Raw genomic sequence first — 26761 nt, forward strand, 5'->3', positions numbered from 1 at the left:
TAGCTCCCCTCTCCCTGCCCCAAGGAACACCAGAAGTTGTGATGGGCTGATAAACATCTGACACGATGGGGAGGGAGGTGAACAGTTGCCCTCTCTTTGCTCCTCTCCTGTTTACAGCAACCGCTAACAGAAACCCATACCATCCTGATAACAGCCTCTTTTGCTTAATTGCATAAAAAATGATGCCAAAACATGCCATACCTACCATGAACTAAATTAAATTAAGGCCAACCATAAATTGTGTACTGCTAAAGGGGGCTGAAAGGAATGGTATGCAAACATTCTTATTAGTGCTGTCAGTTAAACGCGTTATTAACGGCGTTAACGCAAACCCATTTTAACGGCGTCAATTTTTTTATCGTGAGATTAATGTTCTTTTTGGCCCAGCAAACTTTGTAGTTTTTTTCACATGCTGTTGCAACAACTAGTAACGTTATAAAAACTACAACACCACACCAGATCTAGCTAGACCGGAAACAAAACAACAGGCACGCTGCACACACTTGTTTGCACTTGCTTGCGAGCCGGCCAAAGAGTAGTACATACCTGCAAACTAAACGCTTTTCGACGGAAATCGCCGTTTTGAATGGGGTCCGAGACCCAGTGCTAATACGGCACCGGTGCCTTAACAACCATTATCTACCGGACTGAATAGCAACGCGGATTTCGGTGCCACTTAAATGCCTGCGCTTCTCTCTGATGCTCCGAAAACGGACATTAGAGGGAACTGAAACATTGCCGCACAGGAGGCCAGTCAACACTACACTTAGCAGCAGGTAACATTAGCCTACCTTTAGCTAGCAGCTGGAGTAAACAGGGTTAAAATGTTTACAGCTAAACGGTGTAAAGTGTGTCTGTATTTCACTGGAGAGGACTCCAATACCGGACTGTAGCTGCCGTTGTCTGAAAAACACAGTCATGATGTCATGTTGCTCGCCTTGCCAGCCTCGTGGTGCATTCACTGTAATTGTAAAATACCCTTTTCCCATCCAGTGGTTGTTTTCACCGTTTTGTGCTCCTTTTTTTTTTTAGATCAACTTTTTATTGGTTTTATATTTTTGAACATACAGAACAGACAAAAACAATCGAACAAGGTGCTCCTTTTTTAAATATATATATATATCTTTCGGTTCAGGCACCGTTTTAAAAGTATCGTATCATGTTGATAAAAGCATTAAAATGAGAAAAAATAATGGGACAAAAAGAAATCAAGGGACATTTAAAATAGATAAAAATTTGCGATTAATTGCGAGTTAACTATGACATTAATGCGATTAATCGCGATTAAATGCCTAAAGAGGCCAAAAAAGAAAAGCAAAAAAGGGTAATTGAACATTTGAGAATGTCTGAATTAAGCATCTTGTGCTGAGCCTCAAAGACACAAACACAGGAGGGCTGAGAGAGGACATTCATTGTGTCTGTAGGAAGAGTTGCTGGGAGTGGGAACAGTGGTGATAAGACAACAAAGAAATGATAGAAGCCAGGTTTCTAGTGCTACTTCCCGTAGCTACATCAAAACACTGCTAGCCCTTCTATTGTGCACTCTATGACCAATATAAATACTTAAAGCGTAATTACAGTGTTGCTGGGCCTGAGACAGAATCAAGCTAAGTTAATGCCTGCTGGAAAAAAAGAAGAAAAAAAATCAATGGCAGCGCTGCAGTTAATGTAATTATGCAGCCTGGTCCTCTAAGAGACATCTGGAAAACAGAGCTAGCATCTGGGGCCCAATGAGGGGCTGCGATTACACACTGCAGCAGACAACCTAACTCAATCACTGAAACACATGATTGCTACTAGACAAGAAGCAAGTGGCAGAGAGAAACACTAAATGATTACTCCTACAGTGCTTTGATATGTATGAAACCAATAGTATTTATTAAAGCTGTACTAATCAATATTTGTATATCAACCAAGGCAAATTCCTTGTAAGTGCCACTTACTTGGCAATAAAACCTTTTCTGATATTAACAATAGATCAAATGACTGTGTTTAATGTAAAAGGTGGTGCTCTTAGTGAAAAATAGACAGAAAATGATCACCAACTCTGCAGTTTCTCTCAGCTCTACTGAGCTTTTTAGCCTCTTTAAGCTTATTGTTTCAGTTTCAGGCTAGCAAAATCATCTAGGGCTACACGATTTAGGGTTTAAGCATCAACATTGCAATGTACGCAAGAGTCACATCGCAGGACGTGAATTGTCAATTCAGGGAAAACAACAGGCATACAAAAGGAAAACTTGCACAGTTCAAATATTGCATAACTTATACAGTGTTTCCCATTATAACTTACAGTGTAGGTAGGCCTGCCACAGTTTTATAATTAGCCAAAAGTATTTTTACACTTCTCAATGGGTGGGGTCCGTGCAGTCTGCCCAGGGGATTCAACTCGGTGTATGTGTGTGTGTCTGTGCGACGCAACCAACTCTAGGTCTGCTTGGAAAGGCTTTACGATGAGGGTGGTTTGCAGCTGACAGTGCCCTAGGCCTGGACCTCAGCGCTTCCCAGGGCCATACACAGACAACTGGGATGATGTCATTAGAGCATCAGAGGTTTGCAGCAATGTCAGGAACCCCCCCCCCCCCATATGTATATCCAAGATAGATAATTTTCCTTGCAGAAGATACAAATATCTATCTATACAATCTATAAATATGTTTATGATTAAATTGTTTACTAGAGCACAAAATCTTCATAGAGGTAGTCTCTTAATTTTGCCCTCAAAGTGCACCAGATTGATACATGTCATTTTAAAATGTACAACATTTTAAAATCTAGAGGGTGAAAAATTCCTGTAAGCTATTTTTTCATATCATAATATATACCAGAAAATAATATTGCAATGTCAGTTTTTTTTCAATATTGTGTGCAGTCCTAAACTCTGCTCTCATCGGCCAGCCTTCAGTGACAGAGCTCTGATAAAGCCACTGTAAACTACCTGCACAGCAGCAAACAGCAGACAGACACAGTTAGAGACTAGCTGGTAAAGAAAGTTTAACATCTGTGCTGCTGTGGCCCACTGTCACTTTATATTACAAAGTGTAAACATAGTCACGGAATCTACACTGCAGATATGACACCTTTAACCCCTTCGTCAAGCATATATTTTGGTTTTAGGGCAAATTCAGACCAAAGAAAGCGATCCGGTGATTTGTAGCAGGATTGTGCGCCGGTTGTAGTGTCACTGAAATGGCCTATTTGTGTTAGAGCACAAATAGGCCATTCGAATTTCATTTGTTATTTTTTTAAATATTTTAATAATATTTTAATACGTAATGCTCAAATGCAGCCCGTTATTAATACGTACTACACTACTCAGGCTTATGTATTGTCAATGGTACTTTAAGCATGTGGTTGTTGTTACACGTTCTGTCCACTAGAGGGACTTCCAACATCAGCCTGGCCTTGAAGGGGACCTACGTCATGGCGCATTGCATTTCTTGCACGCTTTGTTTACATTCATTTTCCACCACAAGCACGCAGTATGTAATGAAACATGATCTAACAGGTGTATTGAAAAGGTTCTATTGTAAAGGTTAACAGTGCTCGGTTAGCACAATGACATCATGTTAGAAAGCACAGCCGAAACGATTTGTCATAAACTAAGTAACAATACTGTTAGCCACGATGCTAATGGCATTGATAACTAAGCCAAACGCTGCTGTGACTACTATTTTAGTGTTTTATAAGAAACCTGTTTCTGGCAGATTGTCATGCTACTGAGAATACAGTTATAAGAAGGTAATATATGAAGTTGAAGCTAACTCTGACAGCTGTAGGGCAGCTAACATTAACTTTAGCCATCTCCATGAAGCTCCCACCTAAGCTCCTATAACCTGCTACGCAGTTAGAAAACAAGAACGAGCTAACTAATGATAACATGAGCATTTTTGGCTCGGTAGATGTCCATTTTAAAGTAATGTTAAAACTATTTCCCCCCTGTGTGTACTAATGTTACTCGGTACATAACGTTACCTCCATGATCTCAATGCCTTGTGTTTCTCACTCCTGCTAACTTATTGTTCATCAGATGTGACATGAGAAAAGCATTTCGTGAGATTAGCCAACATATTTATAAAAAAATCCCATTTGAATAGTATTTCAGCATTTGAATAGTATTGATTATATTCAACTTTTGGAATTCTTTCCAACAGCCCTAATATTTGTGACGTAATTTTGGGTTATTTATTGGGGGGGGGGCAATGTAGCACAAGTAAACTTTATATTTCACAATTATTGTTTTCCGTTTATAGATCGCAACATTTCCGATCGCACTTGAAGGCAGTTTCATTTCACGAAGAATGAGAGAAAATAGACCGAGCTTTGTGCTTGAGCTTGTTGCAGGAAACAGTAAGCTGTTACACTCATGGGCAGTTCTGTGCTTGTTTCGTTTTTTACCCTCATAGTGTTTTAAAACTTTCTTGTGGCAGCGATAGAGACAGGGATGTTTACTGTTTCCTGTACGGGACTCTCCCACCGCCTCAAAACAGGCTGACAAGTGTGATCGTTGGTTACGTGACTGACCACTCCTCCTCCACACCTCAGGACTGCCTGAGTGTTAAGGAATGCAGCCTTACTCTTAAACAAGGACAGGCAGCAGGTGACCTGACCTGACAAGCACACTTCACGGATACCCGCAACCTGACAACATGGTCCCAGCCGTGGTCATATTCTTAGACTAGGACAACTAGGAACCTCCATGTTTGTCACATTGGCTCTAATTGGCCCCAACGCCTGTTCATGGCCCATCACCCATCTGTGAAGTGTGCTGTCAGCTCCTTGAGGCCCTATCACAGGATCAATGTTGATCTGTTGAAAATACAAAGAGTGATGATTGTTTAGGGCAAATATATGTTAGTCTTCTTTAGTGCTGCAAAGATTTGTTGATAAGTTGTCAACTATTAAATGACTCGCCAACTACTGTATTTTGATAATTTCTTAATCAGTTTGAGTCATTTTTATAAATAAAAAAAGTACTAAATGATTCCAGCCTGTATTATCTAGTTTCTTCACTCCTCTGTGACAGTAAACTGAATGTCTTTGTGACAAAACACAACATTTGAGGATGTCATCTTGGGCTTTGGGAAACACATTTTTCACCATTTTCTGGACCATTCCATTTTATAGAAACAAACAACTAATTGATTCATCTAGAAAAATCAACATGTCAACAATCAACAATGAAAATAATCGTTAGTTAATACTATGGCCCTAGTCTTCTTGGCTTGCCAGTTGTATCATACGTAGTTTAATTCAAGGTGCTGTAATGATCTAAAGAACTGGCAACTTTCATAGTATTCATATTTATCTCATACTTCTCTTAGCTTTTAACAGACTGCATGTTTATCTGGAATTGACAACTATAATCAAAGCTCTGAGCATTTCTTGAGTTGCCTTGTGTGGCGGGGAGCTGACTGCAACAAACAATGGTCACATCACTAAGCATGGTGTCGTTTGACAAACAGAATTAAATACTGTAGCACACACTGGATGAGCCACGCAGACAACATTCAGTCAAGACGGTAGTAACGAGACCGAAAAAGAACGAAAACTTTGGTGCCTGACTTTTTTTTCACAAGCATCACTGCACAGGACGCTACGTTACCGTTAGCTAGTAGCTGGATTAAACACAATGGTTAAAATACTGACAGTTTACGTTAAGCGGTGTAAAGTGTAACTGTATTTCCCTGTAGAGGATTCCAATACCGGGACGTAACAGTCCACAGCTGCCGTTGTCGGAAAAACAACATCGACGGTGCGTTTACTTGAAACTTGCCTTGTGGTGCATTCAAAGTTATTGTAAAATACCCTTTTCCCATCTGGTCGCTTGTTTTTGACGTTTACCAGCAATTTACTGGTGAAATAAGTCATTGTAAGTTATTGTTATTACATTATTAATCAATCATTTAATTTTGACCATATGGCCTTAGCAATAAACAAGCCGTTCTTTAATGTCGCCAACAGTCGTTTTGTGCTCTTTTTTTTCATATTTTATATTATATACCGTACATTATAAATATATATATTTCGGTTCAGGCACCGGTTCAGGAACCGGCACCGTTTTAAAAGTATCGTTTTAGCACCGGTATCGGAAAAAAACGAAACGATACTCAACCCTAGTTAACACTGGGACACAAGACAGCGGTTTATCTCGCAATGCATTTGTTACAACATATCGTCACACGGATGTAACATTACATTAGACAAACCTATAGCAAAATATATCAGTTCATTGTGGGATGTCTTGACCGCACCATATGATGTTATGTTAACGCAGAAATTAACATCTCTCTGGCACTAAAATAAGCTCAGCTCAAAGGTCCAGCTTTTTTGTAGCAATCATCATTGTCTAATGTTCTTCATCAGGAGGTGGGGCTAACGTAGATGTCATCATGTGACCTTTAGTGTGGAGAGTCTGATTTGAGATTATTTTGTCACACATAGCCTACTGTTGCCACGGTCTCCCATGTTTATCAATAAGATTGTTGCAAGGCTATTGAAGGGCAATTTGTAGGTAGATTTAGTTCTTCCAGGTACAGGATAACATCTGCAGATCATTCCATAAGTATAGCAATACACAATGTTCATACTTTGTTATGTCAGCCAGTCATGTGGTGGTGCTGTAGCTTAAGTGTGATTTATGCTTCTGCGTAAAATCTACGCGGACCCCACACCAGACCCTACGCCGGACCCTACGCCGTAGCCTGACATGCACCTATCAAAAAATTTAGCATGTCGCTCGGCCGTGGCTTGGTAGCGTTGCATTTCCCCCAACTCATTTCCTGGTTCTCCCTCTCCATAGACAACATGAAATCAAGGAGAGGGTTAACTTTTCCTGCTCCAGATTTCCCACCGTGGTCAGAAAGAACAGGGGAGACACTTTGTTTCTCTCACTATGACTCTAGAGTCGGTACTCGCTCCGAAGCTAATCACGTCACTCTCTCACTCGCTCTACCACACACTCCCCACGCACACACACACACACATGCCAGCCCTGCTATTCTCAAAGAGATCAACGCACACACCAATGCACAAGTATAAACTTCCGGCCGCTTACATAGGCTATGATGAAAGCTCCGCGTGGAGCCTCCGCAAAACTATAAATTAAGCTTAACTTGGTTAAAGTGCCTTGTCACGAGATCCTGGGTTTGAATCCCAGAGGTGCCTTTTGTATCTGCAGGAAGGACTATTTTTGTATTGATGTAAGTGTATATAATGCCATTAGTTTAACAAGACCGTGACTTTTGTTTGTCGTTTCATACTATCTGTATTAACTTTACAAGATGAAATCTCATATCACTTTCCCAGGTTTATCAGTCCCAGAAAATCTGTCACTACAGTTTGCCATTGCCATCGTGTCTTGGGTTTGGACTGATAATCACTTCTTCTTTTTTGCATACCTCCTACATAATTTTGTGTACCCCTGGGGGTACACGTATCCCAGTTTGGGAACCAATGTTCTTAGCTAACAAAAAGACGATTCTTAGTGTCAGGTGATAATACACAAATAAAAACATAGTTTTTAATATTATATTCGATTTCCCCCTAAATCCTTCACACTGGTCCTTTATCAGTGCCACTCCATTTGGGGAGTTCAAAAGAAGGCCAGCAGACTGCGAGCTAAATTGTTCACGTTTTTCAAATCGAACATGACAGGAGAGAACCTGGATCTGGGAAATGCTATGCCAGGATATTATGACAGCCGGAATTTCAAATAAAAGAGATATGTTACTAGTCTCAGTTCAAAAATAATTCAAGGTCACTTCCACGGCAACAATTAGCCTTAAAATGCTGGGTGTGTACTAGCAGATTAAATATCCACAAGTGAATGCAACAAATACAGGAAATCTTACACTGAAAGCTATTTTTATTAAAATTAAAATTAGCTGCATGCCTTTACAGCTTTAGAATAAAGATAACACATTTTAATGGTTCCAAGAACCTTCTGACAGTGTAAAGTTGTAGAGTTTTCTCTACCATTTCACGGCTTAGTTGTAGCACCTAATCCGTTTTGGGCACCACCTAAGCAGAGTGAATTGAAAATCAAGTGAGCATCAAAACTAACTAAATTACTTTTCTCAGATCTAATGGTTGTAGTTGGTCTCCAGTGGACTTCTTAATCAAGTTTTGTCTTTAAGTTTTTTGAGTGGTAATTTGTATTATCTGCTCTAGCTTTTTCCAACATAATAGACATCGATATGGATATATGACATATAATAATGGCCCAAAATCGTGTGAAATTGCATTTTTCTTTTTATTGAAAAACCACTAAACCCCCCGTCAAATACATGTTCCTAATTCTTTTGCAACCTAGAGACAAAACTGTTGTGGTGCATGATTTTGCCGTCTGAGGATGTGGAAAAGGTGTGTGAAGTGTGATTTGTGCTGGCCATCAGTCATCCTGGACTTTAGGCGTGAAGTGAAATGAGAGATGGCAACAAAGCCCTGTAGGCTTGAGCCTTGGTCGTGGTCTGTCTTAGACGTTCAGTTTCAGAAGGTCACACTTTGACGGATGAGGCAGCGCTGTCTTTCGGGATACAATGGTGAACGGGACCGTATTGGACAAGCATCAGATGTCACAGAATGTGTGTTTCTGCAGATACGCAACCACGCAGACATGTGGAATAAATATATAATGTTTCAAGGCTGCACAGCTGCTCTAACAAGACTTCCTAAGCACATGCCGAACAGGAAACACTACAGAGTCTGCAGGGTATACAGGTCTGGCAGGCCCAGGCTCACATTAGCCAAACACCACCACCTGCTCTCTGTCTCACTCTGACTTTACATCTACTTCTCCTCCGTACCCTTCTTGACCACCAGGACTAACTTTCACTGAGGGTTTATTCTGGTTCCTGTGAGCTTGTCTAACCCTCTGCAGTATCTCCGTCTTTCCCACACTCCATATAGCCTTTGCAGGACAATTCATTTCCTGGTACTGACTCATACATCACACCCCCCTCCTCTCTCCCCTCGCCCCTTCATCCTGCCAGCTGAAGCAGCTCTGAATCGGAGTGGTTTTCTTGGGAATTTCCTTCGCAAAAAAAGGAGGCAGACGCTGTGGCTCGGAGCTGCCAGTCATCGTCTGAGCTGATATCCCGAACAGGATTAGAGCAGATTAACGGAACAAAGCTTATTATTGATTTTAATCATTATTACATTGGATACTGTGAGGCTGCAACCAAGTTCAAACAAACTACATCCTGGGGAAAAATTGATGAAGGAACTGAGATAATAAAAGCTGTTACCAGGAGAGTGCTTAAAAAGTGCCGTTTCCTCTAAACTTGTCTCTGTGAAGTCAGATTCTCAGAGGACTCCAGCCCTAATTAACACCTTGTCAGGTCTGCTGTCTGGAGCACAGCAATACATTTAGCTCAACTAGACACAACTGCAAGGGTCTGCCTCATCATTACGTACAATGGATGGCATGTATTTCCCATTTTATTACACATCATCCCAGGGTGGCAGTGTAATCAAGGCTTTCATTAACATAGAGAGAACTTACACTTCATCTAGTAACCCTCAACAGAAAATTTGCAATTAAAATTAAATGTGCTATTTAAGGTCATCATCCTGAGCTGTGTGTGAGAGATATACTGAGGCGAGGAGATGAAGCTGCTGAGCACCACCAGCTAATGCAAGCTAATTAAATGATATGGCCAATTGTTTTGACGCTATTAATATTTAATATATGGTGATTACCCTGCTGGCACTTGTTTAATAATGTACATCTCTGCTTAATTCTTTTGCCTTGCTTGTTCACACACAAAGATATGCCGCAGTGTAAACAAAGTTACCGGTAACATTAGCCAAAGTGATGTTCTTACTTTCTGAGGTGAAGATCTCTTCTTGATTGTTGAAACTGTGCCAGTTCAATTTCTAAACAGATTATTTATTCATTATAGTATTTTCACCCTAGAAGGCAGTTTCATTTTCTCTGTTTAAGAATATGTTTTGCTATTATGAGATTATGTCCTACTGGATGAGGAAACTATAGCACTGCTTTTCATGAAATAATTATTAGGGCTGTCAAACGAATAATTTTTTAAAATCGCAATTAATCACTGAATTAATCGCAATTAATCACTGAATTAATCGCAATTAATCGCTGCCACGGTTACATTCGGTAGCCTGGTGTGCGGTCTCCTCGTGACAGTCTAACTACCATGCAGCAACATTCACTTCTAACATTTAACTTAACATAACTACCAAGATAACATTACGTGTATTTGTATGTGATATGATGCTTTCCCCCTGGGTAATGTAGCCTATGAATTTCCATGAACACAATTCTAAAATGCACGAGACATAAAGGCTTCTGCTATCGGTATAGACACCCGTTTGATTACATAGACTCATGTATTAGGCACGGTTACGGTCTCGTTCAGTAGCCTGGTGCGCGGTCTCCTGGTGACAGTCTACCTACCATGTAACATACATTTAACTTAACATAACTACTAAGATAACATGACGTGTATTTGTATGTGATATCCACAGATAATGTAGCCTATGAATTTGTATGTACACAATCATCTAAGATGCACGAGAAATAAAGGCTTCTGGGATAATATAGATTCATGCAGTACCCTTGGTTACAGTCCTTACGGTCTCGTTCAGTAGCCTGGTGCACGGTCTCCTCGTGACAGCCTACCTACCATGTAGCGACATTCACTTATCTAACATTTAACTTAACATAACTACCAACATAACATGATGTGTATTTGTATGTAATGTACTTCCCCATCGATAATGTGTGAATTGCCATGAACACAATCATCTAAGATGCACCAGAAGCAAGGCTTGGTTAATAACTCAAACCGGTTGCACGGTTACATTCGGTCTAGGTAGCTCATTTCCTGATTGATTCTACCACCAACACACCAGTGGAGGCGCCAATGAGCTAGATTACTACACACACAGTAGCAGAAGAATACCAGCTACACACAACGGCACGAATGAGTTAAAAGAAAAAAACAGGAGTGAGTCAGTTCATTGACCTATGGTACTCGATTCTCCCGGTTCAGTGACACGCGTCGGGTTAATTAACTGTCTCTTTGGTCAGTTCGTTAACACTACTGTGTATGTGTGCGTGAAACTACTGTCCTCCTCGACGGCAATGTAAGACGGGGCAGAACATGCCAACCGTAGTCTTTAAGACAGGTCTGCAGTTAGTTGCCACCCATTTTGTCAGCACTTTGTCAAGTACCAACTTGACCCCTCCCACACAGACCCGGCTCATACACATAAACAAAAACACTGCTTAGAAGGAATAGATCTTTACTGCTCTGAAGTTCTACTGAAGAACTGTGAAAATAGCTACAGTACAAAGCTTTCACATTTTTCTTTGAGATTTTAAAGGGGTGATAGAATGCAAAACCGTCATAGTTGAATAACGACAGTTCGGTGGGTAAATAGGACATACATAGAAGCTCAAAGTCCCACTGACACCCCTTTAATATGAAAATCTCATATTTTGAAACTGCCGCTGAAAACGGGCGAATCCCAACAAAGCTAGTTGCTTACGCAAGCATCTCAAAATCCGGAACCTTAAGAGAACAGTCATGCCCCAACATTTACATAGGCTACACAACTGACCTGAGATCAGGTAGTCTTCTGAATCTAGCTAGGTCACGCAGATCTCTGCTATTCCATTACAAAATTCACTTCTGAAACTTTTTTATGCGAGAAATCAACTATGTAAAGCTCAAATATGGGCCGTTTTACGAAAATGGATGGCTAATTGCAAATTTTGTCCGACTGTGTGTCGGAGTTCAGCGCCGGTGCTGCCTGTGTTGTTGCCTCGCCGCCTGGCCTGCCTTCCTTTAAACACCCCGGCCTGCTCTGAGCTCGATTGACCTCCGTTACAGCTTGCAGCCCACAGCACTCCATACCCGCGCAAAGTCACCGGTTTTTGGCAAATGGACTACTACACGCTGGTGCTCTGACAGAGCTCCAGGGCCTGCAGCTCCCCTCTTCCTGCTAGCTAAATGCCCGGTGTGTGTGAGTAAGAGCGCGGTCAGCGAGCTTGTTGCACCAGCAATCTGTTACCACAGGTTCCAGTTAATTTTTTAATGTGTGTAATTATAATGTGTTGAGTTATTTAAACAAACGATTGGGGAAATAAACGCCGCTTGTCCGCGAGTCTCATTGATAGTCTCATTGATAGTTAGATAGAGTCTCACTGGATGTAGCTCTATCAATGAGAGCTAGCTCCTCCTAGAATTCCTCTGAAATTCACAAATATTCATTAACTTGAAATCGGACACCGTTGTTAGCGTTATAAGACATTTAGGGAGATGTTGTATAAGTGGCGTGACGAAATTCAAACTGTAAATATACACACATTATGCGGTAAATGAAGCTAACTATCCCTGATTTGTAGCTAGCTACACATAGCTAGGATTGAAGGGACAGTCATAGCTAACGAAACCCCCACTGTTCACAAAAATTCATTAACTTGAAATCGGACACCGTTGTTAGCTTTATAAGACCTTTAGGGAGATGTTGTATAAGTGGCGTGATGAAATTCAAACTGTAAATATAAAGAAATTACGCCAAAATGAAGCTAACTATCCCTGATTTGTAGCTAGCTACACATAGCTAGGATTGAAGGGACAGTCATAGCTAACGAAACCCCCACTGTTCACAAAAATGTATTAACTTGAAATCGGACACCGTTGTTAGCTTTATAAGACCTTTAGGGAGATGCTGTATAAGTGGCGTGATGAAATTCAAACTGTAAATATAAAGAAATTACGCCAAAATGAAGCTGACTATCCCTGATTTGTAGCTAGCTACACATAGCTAGGATTGAAGGGACAGTCAGAGCTAACGAAACCCCCACTGTTCACAAAAATTCATTAACTTGAAATCGGACACCGTTGTTAGCTTTATAAGACCTTTATGGAGATGTTGTATAAGTGGCGTGATGAAATTCAAACTGTAAATATACAGAAATTACACCAAAAATGAAGCTAACTATCCCTGATTTGTAGCTAGCTACACATAGCTAGGATTGAAGGGACACTCATAGCTAACGAAACCCCCACTGTTCACAAAAATTCATTAACTTGAAATCGGACACCGTTGTTAGCTTTATAAGACCTTTAGGGAGATGTTGTATAAGTGGCGTGACAAAATTCAAACTGTAAATATAGCTAGTTATGCTGACAGCCAGCCAAGATTAACTGGAACTGTTGTAAGAGATTGCTGGTGTAACAAGCTCGCTGACCGCGCTATCACTCTCACACACGGGCCATTTAGCTAGCAGGAAGAGGGGAGCTGCAGGCCGGGGTCTGTGGAGGAAGGCAGGCCGTGCAGTGAGGCAGCAACACAGGCAGCACCGGCAGCTGAACTCCGACACACAGTCTTACCAAATTTGCAATAAGCCATCAATTTTCGTAAAATGTCCCATATTTGAGCTTTATATAGTTGATTTCTTGCTTAAAAAAGTCTCAGAAGTGAATTTAATAACGTAATAGCCCGACAAACAATGTATAACTTTGCAATGAGACCTGCTGTTGAGTCTCCCATGTGTTTCTATGTAGTTTGCTCAAACCAATCAGCGCGTAGCTCATTCTGAATATTCATGAGCATACCATATTTGGAAGAAAAGCTCTTGTTCCAAATAGAGCCATATTCACAGAGTAGTTAAGGGCCTAATAAAATAGCATTCTGGCAATTTTCAGCCCAACCAATGTTACATACCCCATTAGGAGACCTTAAGGAACAGTGTAAAATACCCTATATAATCATTCTATCACCCCTTTAAGAATTAAGTTCATTCTTAAATCCATTTTAATTTGACAGATGCACATAAAACTGTACTAAATATACAAATTTTCATGTATACTGTTTTGGCATACAAGAAATCGATGTATGATCGATGCAGCATGTGTGCCAATTAAACTTCATTAAGGTGTTTAACAAAATAATTTAGGTACACTTAACCAAAGACTCTCTATAACTAAAGATAGTGCATTACACGCTGCCTCAATGGCCGGAAACGGTACACACTTCCTGTCTCCAAAATGGCCTTGTTTGAAAGTGTAGTGAATGTTGTGTGGATGAATTAAAAGTTATCTTTGCAGAATGTATTTATATTTTCTTTTGCTAACATTAGATATTCACACAGCTAAAAGCCATATTTAGCATTACAAAAATAACATGACATTGACATTAGCTTATCTGTGTGGCCGGATCTCGCAAGAGTTTGTTGCTGAGAAAGACACAGGTCTCAAACAGAGTTCATTTTCTACCGGTGTGTCCGTCAGAAAAATTCCATTTTGGTGTCAGAATGTGTACTGACACAAGCCACATACTGTATGTGGCTTGTGAAAAATTGGTCCAATATTTATTTTGGTGACTATGGGGCGAAAGAATCACACAGATAGAGGAAATGACTCTGACGTCTCTAACTAGCTTTTGTGGAGCTGACAACCGTATCTCATCAGCTAATGGAAGGGGCTATGATTTCCCCCCCATATATGACCACATATTATCACATGACCCACATTACATACTAAGTTCTTGTGATAACAACTGAGCCAGCTCCATTTGCTGATGAAAACCATGACACCCAGTTGAAGGATGTGAAAAGTTTAGTGTTATGTCACACAGAAAGAATATCCATATTCTACGTTTATTCCTGACCAATATAAAAAAAAGAGAACTCTTCACATGGTCCTTTTAGTATCTTTTTTTTTGACCCCTTGGCTCAAAAGCCAAATTTTTCTTGACCCGGGAAATATTTAGAGCTGTAAAGATTAATCGATTAGTTGTCAACTACTAAATTAATCAGCAACTATTTTGATAATTGATTAATCAGCTTTAGTCATTTGTTATTTTGTGGACAAAATAAGACATTTGAGGACTTCATGTTGGGCTTTGGAAAACATTGATCAACATTTTTCACCATTCACTGACATGTTATAGTCCAAACAACTAATCGATTAATAGAGAAATAATCGTATGAAAATAATGTGGTATAGCAGGATGGCCAAACGTGATTCACACACAAACCACACAACTATATCCTTTGTGTGTTCTCAGCCAGCACAGGCATGTCAAGCCTTACGTCAGCTGGGATTCCATGACACACACACACACACACACACACACACACACACACACACACACACACACACACACACACACACACACACACACACACACACACACACACACACACACACACACACACACACACACACACACACACACACGCCATGCTCAATCTATTTTCAGGATCTGTGTATAGGTCAGCTACCCCCTAGCACATTCCTTGCTCATTCTCTTTCCATCCATCTCTCCTCCTCCCTTATGTCTGTTTAGCTGGCTTGAAATGAAGGAGTCCCACTTTGTCAGACCTGTCTATCAGTTTGATTAAACACTTTTCAGAAATGATTTACCTGTTTCACAAAATGCGGACAGTTAAAGGTTAGAAAGAAGAACAAAAGATGACAGCCTCATAATGCACCATCTTGAATTTCACTTGGGTAACTGACTCTAGTGTACACTAATTATAAACCAGTCAGTTTAACCAGACTAAATGATGACTGAAATTACTTTTAACAAGATATTTATGACAACATGGTACTTTTTTTTTTTTTACTGACTTCATAACGAGATATTTTCTAACCTCATAGTGACATAATTAAAAAGTCGTAGTCCTATTTTTATAACAAGATATGAGGATATATTTGGTTGCAATAACACAATATTTTTCCTCCTTATGAGTGATAACACATTAACACATTTTATAAATACATTTTCTCCTAATAACACTTTGTTGTGATAACAAGATACATGTATCATAATGAAAAGATATATTTGGTTAATAAATTATTATTTTTTTTACTTAAAAAGATTTTATAATAAGGCACTGTTGACAAGATACTGCTATTTTAATAACATTTATTTTCCTTTTAATTACATGCTTTGCAGTACAAAATATTTTTCATCCTTATATTAACGTTATATTATAACAAAATGCTTAGTTGTGATAACACGTTTCCATCATAACAAGCTATTCTTTTTCATTTTAATCAGATCTTTGTTTAATAAACAGTACTTACAACCAGTTTTATTACAACCAGATACATTTCTTCCTCCTTTTATAAGTGTAAAAGTAATTCAAACCCCCTGGCCATGTCCCAGTCCTGTCTAGGGTTGGGCATCGTTTGGATTTTAACAATTCTGTTTCCAATTGCGATTCCGTTTTTTATCGATTCTTGATTCCGATTCTTTGACGGGTGGAGTTGAAACGGGTCACATGCCTATTTTCACAAATAAGAGGAAAGTTTTATTTTGATTCAATGGGGCTTTTTCAACGTAAAATAAAGCCACACTATAGCGCCGCTTACTGTGCTCCATGGCTGCAACACAGCAAGCGCATGGCCGCTTCATAAACCAAAACTTGCGCATGTAAAATTTGGAACCGATGATCAGATTTGAAACCAAATCCTCCAAACTATTCCAATAAAGAAACGATTCCATTGGAATTGTAATTTTTTAAACAATTCCAAGTAGGAATCGGTTCTCGATGCCCAATCCCAGTCCTGTCCCAGTGGAAGAGGCCCAGTAGATAAAATAAACTCAGTTTCCAGTAACATTCCCAGTAACTCCATACACAGAGCGACTGCTTCCCTCTTTCTCTGACCTACATCCGCAGGTCCAGACCAAACTTGTGCGCTTCGCTGGGACTGCCGGTTTAAAATAAGCACAGACTCTGCCAGCTGGCTGTCCTGTATTACACAGTGTGGTTCAGTTTCTGTATGCTCTCCATTTCATTCATCACTGCCTGTCTGTTTCCTGTATGCCACCATTGTTTTAGGGCTTTTTGTTTTTCTGTCGGCCTGCCTTACTGTCCTCCTTTTGTCTCCTCTTACTCCAAGTCATCAATCTGTTTCCAAGCAACTGAAATCCTATGCGTCCAGTATGTGTACGCTGCCTTTGACTGACTCATTGAGGCACCTCGCCCTCGTTCTTAAATCACACACTTGCAGTGCAATGCTTCCCACATTCCTTCACAACAAACCAACGATCACTGTGACACAACTACTACAGCGTACAGCTGTGAGGGGTACTGAAAATATGATCCTATGTGGAAAATAACATGTTAATACTGCCTATCCTGGATCTCCAACTGGCAAACAAAGAGTTAGGATCTCACCTGCAGATCATATTTGTATATGATAGTTTTGCAAGGTATGATAATCCAAGACAAACATCTAAAAGGAACCTAATTATACAAACATTACATGTAGGTTTAAGGCTGTTGGAAAGCAGAATTCATAGTCTTTACGTCACAAATTTGTAGTCCTAAACCATAAGCATCTCAGTCTAGAGTTTATTGTATAATCCAGTATTCACCCTTGGCAGGGAATTTCAATCCATCCTTCTAAAACACTGGCACATAATTTAATCTGACCTTGTATTCAACAAATGTTTAACCACACAACCTTGGGTTGTTTACAAGAGAAATCTGAGAAATGTTCCAACCTTCCAACACTGACCCAGCTTCATTTTCTACAGACTATTCCTCACGGCAATTAAGATGTGGCAACATTAGATGTGGCAACTGCCCACAATGCATTTTCACACACAAATATACTACTTTCAATCACCCACAAACCTTTCAACAAAATAATCAAAAAAATCTTTCAACACCAAAAACATGATTTTATCTATATGCTCAATGGCCATGTGGCCTACATCTGAAAAACTACCAGACCACACAAGAATCTCTGAGCACAGATCCAGAATTCCAAACCATAATATCATAAGCCCAGCGCCTGGCAGCGCATTTTACACAAGCATCCCACAACGTTTCTTCTCTCTGATACTTGGGCATTGAACTGTATGGTGCTAAAACAGTATAATAAGTATTTGTAACTTGTGAAACACAATGCACAAATAAATGCAGAGGGATCTGTATCTGTAAGGGCAATGCACAAATAAATGCAGAGGGATCTGTATCTGTAAGGGCAATGCACAAATAAATGCAGAGGGATCCGTATCTGTAAGGGCAATGCACAAATAAATGCAGAGGGATCCATATCTGTAAGGGCAATGCACAAATAAATGCAGAGCTGTTTGTATCTATAAAGGTGTATCTGTGTCCGTGACTCTTATTTGTCACTCATATTTCATCATTTGTAAAAGAACTTAGTATTTTTCAATGTAAATATACGTGTAAATCTCCTTCTACGTGTGTGGGTACTTTTGAGACTGTTTTTCCGCGCCGTTTGTGGTCAGAAGATATTCGTAACTCAGGTCACAATCCCAGCACTCTCCACTAGATGGCGGTGTTAAGTGACGATCCCAGCACTCTCCAATAGATGGCAGTAATGCAACACTTATGGATGCCAACTGCTGTTAAACCACATGAAGAAGCCTTGTTAAATGTTTCAGAGAGACGGTTGGCACCATAGACATAATAGAATCTACTTGATGTTCCTCCAGGTAAGTTGATATTATTAGGACTTTGTCGTCAGATAAATTACATTTATGTTTTCAGCATCATTGTTGCAGTGCATTTACAATTTCCTTTGTGTTGTTATGGTGGAAGTTTGCTACTTTTTAGAGTGTGCTAAAGGCAAATAGCGATGCTAACTTAACTAGCTCGTTAAAGTCAGGAATTTGAAGTCTGAAATATTAAGCGCTGCTTAATCTGTTAGTGGGTCCAGTTTGAAAGCTAGTGAATATATTTGGTAGGCCTATCATATGAAACTAGATGATCTAAGGAATCAATCGATGTTGTAAGTTAAACTATAAAGAATTTAAATTTAACATTTGCTCGACATATTGTAACCATGTTATTAGTACAGTAATTGCAACACACTGGGTTAAATACATGCTTCTCCTGTAAGACAAAATGTATGTGCAGTTGTACACTGACAAAAAATGATAGCAACATTTAATCACTAAATCTGCCATGTTTTACAGATCTGACTGATCAGATGCTGTCCTGGACACCTGTTTGATGAGGTTTACCTGGACCCACAAGACTCTCCTCACAGTATGAAGGTATTGTGGGACAGGTGCCATACTTTTGCCAAGTGATGATGGTCTGAAGACAACACAGCAGCATCAGGACAGATTCAGTATCCACAGGATGACTTCTGTGACCTGAGAGCCTACATTACCAGCTGACACATCCTCAGTAGAAAATAAACCCTTTAGTCTGGGTGAGGACATGATCTGGACTGTTATCTGCTACTCTGTGCATTATGTATACACACTTTGTATTTACATTTCATTGACTATGAATAAAGTGCTTTATTTCTATGCAGGGTTTGGTCATTTTAAGTTCAGTAGTAAGGCTCCTTAAGTGTTAATAACATGTTTTATAACAAGTTTTTTCAAGACGTTTAAACAGGTGATGTCTGATTTAATGCATGTAGAAGGGTCAAACACTAAGTCCTTTTAACATCCTGACTATAAAAATGTTATCCTTTAAGACAGGTAATAGTGACAGTAAGCAACACAAAACATTTAACAGTTATATACTTTATTGTTTTGACAGATGACAATATTAAAGGGTATAAAGGGTATAAATCTAATCTGCAGCTTGAAAAACATTTCACAGCATAAATATAACGGACGGATAAAAACTTCAAGTGAAATTTGATTAGTTACTTTGTGAAACAAGAGTCCCTTTCACACAGCCTGATCAATGTCTATGGACAGTACAGTCCTTACAGTAGCAGTTGATACTTAAGTTACTGAGCAGTTGAGAAGTATGACACCTGTGGGGCAATAACTTCCTCCTGATGGTTTCTGATACTTTGAGGAGAGTCTGGTGGGTCCAAGTACACCTCATCAGTGGTCAGTCAGATCAGTAAAACACAGCAGATTCAGTGTTAGATTGAACTAGGCTATCATTTTTTATCACCAGGTTCACTCAGGTATGTCAGCCAGAACACCACTTAAGGCAAATATTCCAGAGTTTGAAATGAAGAGCTGAGAGATGGTTCTTATTCTGTTTATTTCTTCCTTTTTCTTGTTTGAGTTTGACTGTGTGTGCTTCCTATAAAGAGAGAAACATAATACAAATGAATAAAGGAAACATACTGTTTGTATACACTCATTCCACCTTAAGCAGTAATAACATTACCAAACATAATATAAACAATAGTCGGAATATGGCTATATATCTCAAACTCCAATTCAACCGCTTATTATATGGGATTCTCAGACATTTTCGCCCATCTGTTAAGTTACTGCTAACATAGACAACACTTCATGTTATGAATGATACGCTTTAAAGCCTCCAACAACAAAACGGCTGGATGTTTTTATTTTGAAAATCTAGCAAAGCCTCGCTAGATAAGCCTTGATAGCGGTACAGAAAACAATATGTAACACCACTTACTTCTTATTGTACTCAACCACAAAAGTATTGAACAATCCTAACAAGTAGTAAAAGTATAAACATGTTTAAACACGATGCTAAATGTTTAGACCCGACGTACCGAGTCGGGTGAGCCGAAGGCGAACGTGGATATAATTAGCACAATGGTTGCGTAGTGTAGCAACCATTGACATATATATATAAGGTACATCCACATCAAATAGCAAAAATAACAGCTGGTTTAACGAAGAAATACAATATCACGATGCAGCAGATAGCCTATACTTACTATTTTCATTTACGCACACTCTGAAGAAAAGGTACTGCTCACAACTACAATCCAACTGACCGACTAACTGTATCATACTTATTAACTGTCACGTCAGCTAGCTATAATATAGCTACCAGCACACACTTGGCCACCCTGTTAACAGCAATGGATAAACGGGAGTAAACGTGAAACATAAAACACAATATGATCAACTGTACTAAATAATAGCAACACTAACATAACTTAGCGCTTAATAATATTTCAGACTGCCATACAAAGACCAAGCAAGCCCATGTTACAAGCCTGACTTTAACTAGCTAGCTAGCTAAGTTAACATCGCTGATTAAGCTGTACAAGAACGTGAATGTTAGCACACTCTTAAAAGTAGCGAACTGTCACTGCCGCCATAACAACACAAAGCGAATTGTAAATGCACTGCAACAATGATGCTGAAAACATGAATGTAATTTATCTGACGACAAAGTCCTAATAATGTCAACTTACCTGGAGGAACATCCATTGACATATATTAACAACATCAAGTAGATTTTGCGAACAGTGTAGCTAGGCTTCTTCACAGCTTTCATTTATTTTAACAGCGGTTGGAATCCATAAGAGTTACATTACCGCCATCTAGTGGAGAGTGCTGGGATTGTCACCTGAGTTACGAATATCTTCTGACCACAAACGGCGCGGAAAAACAGTCTCAAAAGTACCCACACACATAGAAGGAGATTTACACGTATATTTACATTGAAAAATACTAAGTTCTTTTACAAATGATGAAATACGAATTACAAATAAGAGTCACGGACACAGATACACCTTTATAGATACGGATCCCTCTGCATTTATTTGTGAATTGGCCTTACAGATACGGATCCCTCTGCATTTATTTGTGCATTGCCCTTACAGATACGGATCCCTCTGCATTTATTTGTGCATTGCCCTTACAGATACGGATCCCTCTGCATTTATTTGTGCATTGTGTTTCACAAGTTACAAATACTTATGATACTGTTTTAGCACCATAGAACTGGTCAAACTTCCCCGTCGAGAAGATGACACAAACTCCTTCTTACTCAAAAGAAAAGGCATTTTGGATCTACGCTCTGGACATGTTCCACAGCTCCTAAAGGGTAATTTCTATAGTGATTTTGTGTGTGTGTGTGTGTGTGTGTGTGGGTGGGCGGGTGCGTGTACATATGGATGATTTGCCATATGTCTCTTGGGTTATAACTTGCTATTAACTTTGCTCTGCCTCCCCATTGTTTATTGCCAGTCAGTATTACCACTTTTATAGATAAACAGAGTTTGGTTACATTTCCCTTTTTGTCTAGTTATTACATGACATCATGCTGGTTCATACCTGATGCCCTATAACTGTGATATTCAAGTTGTTCTCATAAAGTTCGAGGCACTCACAAGGCCTTTTGACCTGACAGACCGGTGTATTTCTTTGAAGCTTTGTACATATCTTCTGTGTATATTTGGTGTATAGACTTCATTCTGCATTTTCACTATGCATTATATGCTATTATATGTTGTTTATATACGCAGTCACACTTACTATGATTGTCTCAAATACTGTATGTATGTATTTATCCAATATATTGTATGTATTTGACTTGTCAAGTGTTCTGTCAGGTGACCTGGCCTAGAAGGTATTTGAGGGTCTGTCTCTGTATTACTGTACTGAAGAAGAGCTGGATGTCCATTTTCATTATAGGCTTCACTCCTTACAATTCCACACTTAGTTATAACTATGATTCCTAAACAAAATTGACATATGCACTAATGAGGGTCTATTTGGTCAGGAATCTCTGCTCTGATGAACAGTGTGGAGGTGTTCAGACATGTTCTCTCCACCTCAGGGCTTTACGAGCATGTTAAGTGGTCCACCTTGGGAGTCTCAGCACGTCAGCATGAGCTCCCTGTAATGTTATCACAGGAACATCATAACCTTTGCTGGCCTTGAACCCTGTTCCACGTGCCCTCTCTGGAACTCAGCGCTCATTCTGATTAGCACCGCTTCTCTTTGTGCCCTGAGGTGACTCACTCATATATCTCCTGCTCCCATTACAAAGAAGCAAATAGATAAGCTAGAGCTATGATTCAAGAGCATGTCATATATTTATGAATTATACTATATGCATCCAAGGTGGCATGCGCCATCGCGACGTCAAAGTGACGTAATATCCGCTCTTTTTTTTTTCAGCGGCGCGACAAAGCGGAAACAGGAGGCCTGAACGAGTTCGCCAACAACCGGATGCCAGGACTCTCACAGTGACTGCAAGTCTCTCACTGGGTTAAGATGAGCTCTTTTATGGTGAATGAAAGGCTTGATCCGACGAAGTAGGTCATCGAATCAAATCGAAGCATTGACTGCAATGCTGTTGCCAGTTCTGCCGTTGTTTACCTTTTTCTTCTTCTTCTAGTCAGTAGAAAGAGCAATGCCGGTAGCCTTTGCTCATTAGCGGCACCGCTGTTCAGGAGAAGACTGCAACTAGTGTCGCGAGCACGGCGATCCCATGACATCACATTTGCACGCGCCAGCTGGGCTGCGTCCAGTGTAAAAGAGCCTTAACTGTCCATGACCCCCTAAATAATGTGCCTGATGGAACGTTAGCTTTCTGTTTCAGCAGCAGTGCTTCCTAGAGCTGTCCGTGTTGACCAGTTGACCTCGCAAAATTCCTCAACATATTGTTTTTATAGTAAGAGCTCAAACCTTGTTGCTTCAGGGTTACTGAGCTACCACCTGTATTTCATTAAGCACATCAATTAGAGCTGTCAAGCTTTCTCTATAATACCATTCGAATTTTATTCGTTATTTTTGAAATATTAGAATTATATTACAATATTTTTACAATATTTTATGTTAAAATTTAGCCTGTTACTAATATTTTCTACAATACTCAGGCTAATGCATGTTGGTTGGTTGTTTGTTATACCTTCTGTCCACTAGAGCGACTTAGGGTTAGCATTATTATTATTATTACAACATTAGCCAACACATTTGAATAGTAATTTCAGGATTCGATTAGTATTTTATTTTTATTTTTTTACGCATTATATTCGACTTCCGGAATTCATTCCAACTGCCCTTACATCCGTATCCTAAAGCCACCCATTCAATCTTGTATATGTTTTCAAGATTTGGAAACATTTAGTAACCTTGTGGTAATGCACAGACTCACCAAAAAGTCAAAACAGAACTGAGAGAGAGAGGCAGAGCGTTGTGGTATCCCACTCGATTATTACTTCCCTCTACAATATCTATCTCCCAATTAGTTTTGCATATCAGGTGGAAGACAGAGGTTATTAAAGGTGCTGAGGCAGTAAAGATGGTACGATTGAAGTAATACTCACTAATTACGTTCCACTTGTAGCACCAGTTGGAGGTCATTGGATGAGAGTGCTATTTCCCCTCTGACTGGGTATTCTTCCTGTCGGGTTGAGAAGAGAGATCAGATCAGGTCATTGCAGGGGAAGAACTCACCAGGAACATTTGGCTTAAAGTGCATTCAAAAGCTTCAAAGTGCATTTACAGCACCATTTTCACTGAGTGTTCAGCCTGCAGGTAACACAGTCAACAAGTTGCCCAAAGGCAGTCAATTTCAAGGTGAATCGCCATGGAACCTGAGCAGAAAATAAATGCATTTGACACATCTATTCCCTAAAATGAGAAAACATTATTTCCTGGTATATTGCAGAGACATGGGAATACATGTTCACACTTCTGATTAGGGCTGTAAATAACCTTTTTTTTTTTCTTTATTGACTAATCTGCCAAATTTGTCTCAATGTAAAGAGATGGTAAAACAATACCTAATTTCTCAGAGCCCGAGGTGATGTCTATAGTTGCTTGGTTTGTACAAGCACAATTTTCAAGAATATACAATTTGATTATAGAAAAGTAGCAAATCTTTGCTATTTTTACTTGAAAAAAAATTAATTATTAATACATTTTTCGAGGCACATGTCCAAAAAATTATATTTGAACTGCATGTATTTCACATATAGAAAACTTGTGTGTTCAACAAGGCAAAGCAGTTTTATTTGTATAGCACATTTCAGCAACAAGGCAATTGGAAGTGCTTTACATAAAACATTAAAGACCAGTTAAAAAAATTTAAGATAATAATAAGACAGGTGTGAAATACAGAAATAAAAGTTACAGTGCAGTGTAAGAAATGTAAAATTGCTTTTAAAAAAGGCAGCATAAAAAAAAAAGTCTTCAGCCTTGATTTAAAAGAACTGAGAGTTGTGGCAGACCAGCAGTTTCCCCCAGTTATAAATGGATAAGAAGAAACACAAAAACCTTATGCAGCATATTATTAAGTCCCAATAGTGGCATTCAGTGGCTGTGGTGGTCATTATATCCCAAATTATAGAAAACATTTGCAGCTGTAATAAGCCGCAAACTACAAGTGTTTAACCACCAGTGGGTTTCACTTGAATTAAAAAAAACTTTAAGACATTGTGATCAAGATATGTACAGAGTGAATACATTTTAAAGAACATTTTTTACACTGCAACAACAACTCAATTTACAAATTCACTTTTTTTCTATTCTATTTACGACAAAACCTTTTACAGATGCAAGTGGTGAAGAAATGTTAAAATTTTATGTCATCAATTCAATTTACCCGCCATAGTAATAGTGAAATTTACTATCAATTGCACTGCAAAAAGTTATCTATTAATTGATTAATCATTTAGTATTTTTTTTCCCAAAATCCATTGGTTCTAGTTATCTGATGTAAAGAGGGGCCTTATGTGATAGTAAATTTAATATCTTTGGATTTTGGACTGCTGGTCAACCAAAACAGAGCCTTGCTTTGCTAGACCTTCCTTCACAGCGCTGCAAAGGCAGGTCTGACTAGTCTACAAAGCAATCCGGGATGGGAAAAAAACATGCTCTGGTTTATTACCATTTCTTTAAACCAATCAAAATAGTCTTAGATGGTTCTAAGCGCCGAGTGGAGCCTCTGCAAAATAGCCTCGGGAAGGAACTTGTTTTGATGGATTTACCCTGCAGAGATCTGAGGAGTAGTTAACCATAGTCCTCATAAATCCACCGGGGTTTAAAATTCCAACACAAAAAAGCGGAAAGTAGCGGGACATCCCAAAACGGACATCCAAAAAGAGTGACATCCGGCGGAATTTCCAGCAGAATAAGAGCAATCCCTGAGGTGGAATGTCATTGATGTAGACTAACCAAAACATTGTGATTAGGGGTTGGGTACCGTTTGGATTTTTACGATTCCGATGCAGAACCGGTACTTTCAAAACAAATCCGTAAACCAATTCTTGAAAAACTGAAAAATTACATCAAAGAAAGGCTCTTTTATGGAGTTTTTTTTTTTTTTTATTGAAAAATTAAAATTTAACAATATATTAACGTTTTAAAGTACTTAAATATATAATAAGTAAACCTAAGTACCTAACACATAACTAAAGCAATTTAACAAATAACAGTTACACTATTAAGTAACAACAATAAGTAACACAATAAATGTTGAGTTGGTATGCCAACCAGCTTCAAACTTTAGCAGTTCTTTTGCAGAAAAATGACCATATTTGCCTTCTCTGGCAAGATACTAGCCCTCTCCTGACTTATGGCATGTCCTGCACAGGAGAAAACTCTCTCAGATGGTGTCCAAGAAGCCTGTATACACACAGGTATGAGTTTGAAAGGGCAGACAATTTGGGGAGGCTGTCCCGCCTCCCCCACCACCAGGCTGCAGGGTCTTGTCCTGAACGATAGACTAGCAGAGCAAGTGTAATATGTTTACTAGCAATCACGTGCAGTGATTGGTTAATATGCTTTTACGTCCGTTTTGGTGAGCAGGAACATTTACGATAGCTAGCTAATGGTAGACTACAGAGAAAGTGTGATATTTTTACGTCCGTTTCGGAGCGTGTACAAAAAGCGTCTATTAGCAGGGATTGTAGAGTGCATGTTGGAGAACAGCGCGGACACTGCGCACACTACAAAAATTCCCCCTCAGAAAAAAAAAAAAAAAAAGGTGAGAGAAAAAAAAAAAAAAAATATTTCAGTCGAAACCGAAATTTGCGCTCGAATCTGGTCCGAATACTACCGTTTGCGTAGGAACCGGTTCCATAGTGGAACT

At 39.3% G+C, this 26761-nt stretch overlaps 1 protein-coding gene across 1 annotated transcript in view; it reads right to left on the reverse strand.

The window, feature by feature from the left end:
• Nucleotides 1–26761, reverse strand: part of adam19a (ADAM metallopeptidase domain 19a) — a 314399-nt gene that overhangs the window by 164381 nt on the left and 123257 nt on the right. The window contains exon 3 of the mRNA XM_039822508.1: nt 23994–24070. Coding sequence (XP_039678442.1) covers nt 23994–24070 — 77 coding nt within the window. The remainder of the gene's footprint in view (nt 1–23993; nt 24071–26761) is intronic.

Source organism: Perca fluviatilis, chromosome 14 (genome assembly GCF_010015445.1).
Source record: "Perca fluviatilis chromosome 14, GENO_Pfluv_1.0, whole genome shotgun sequence".
NCBI lineage: Eukaryota > Metazoa > Chordata > Actinopteri > Perciformes > Percidae > Perca > Perca fluviatilis.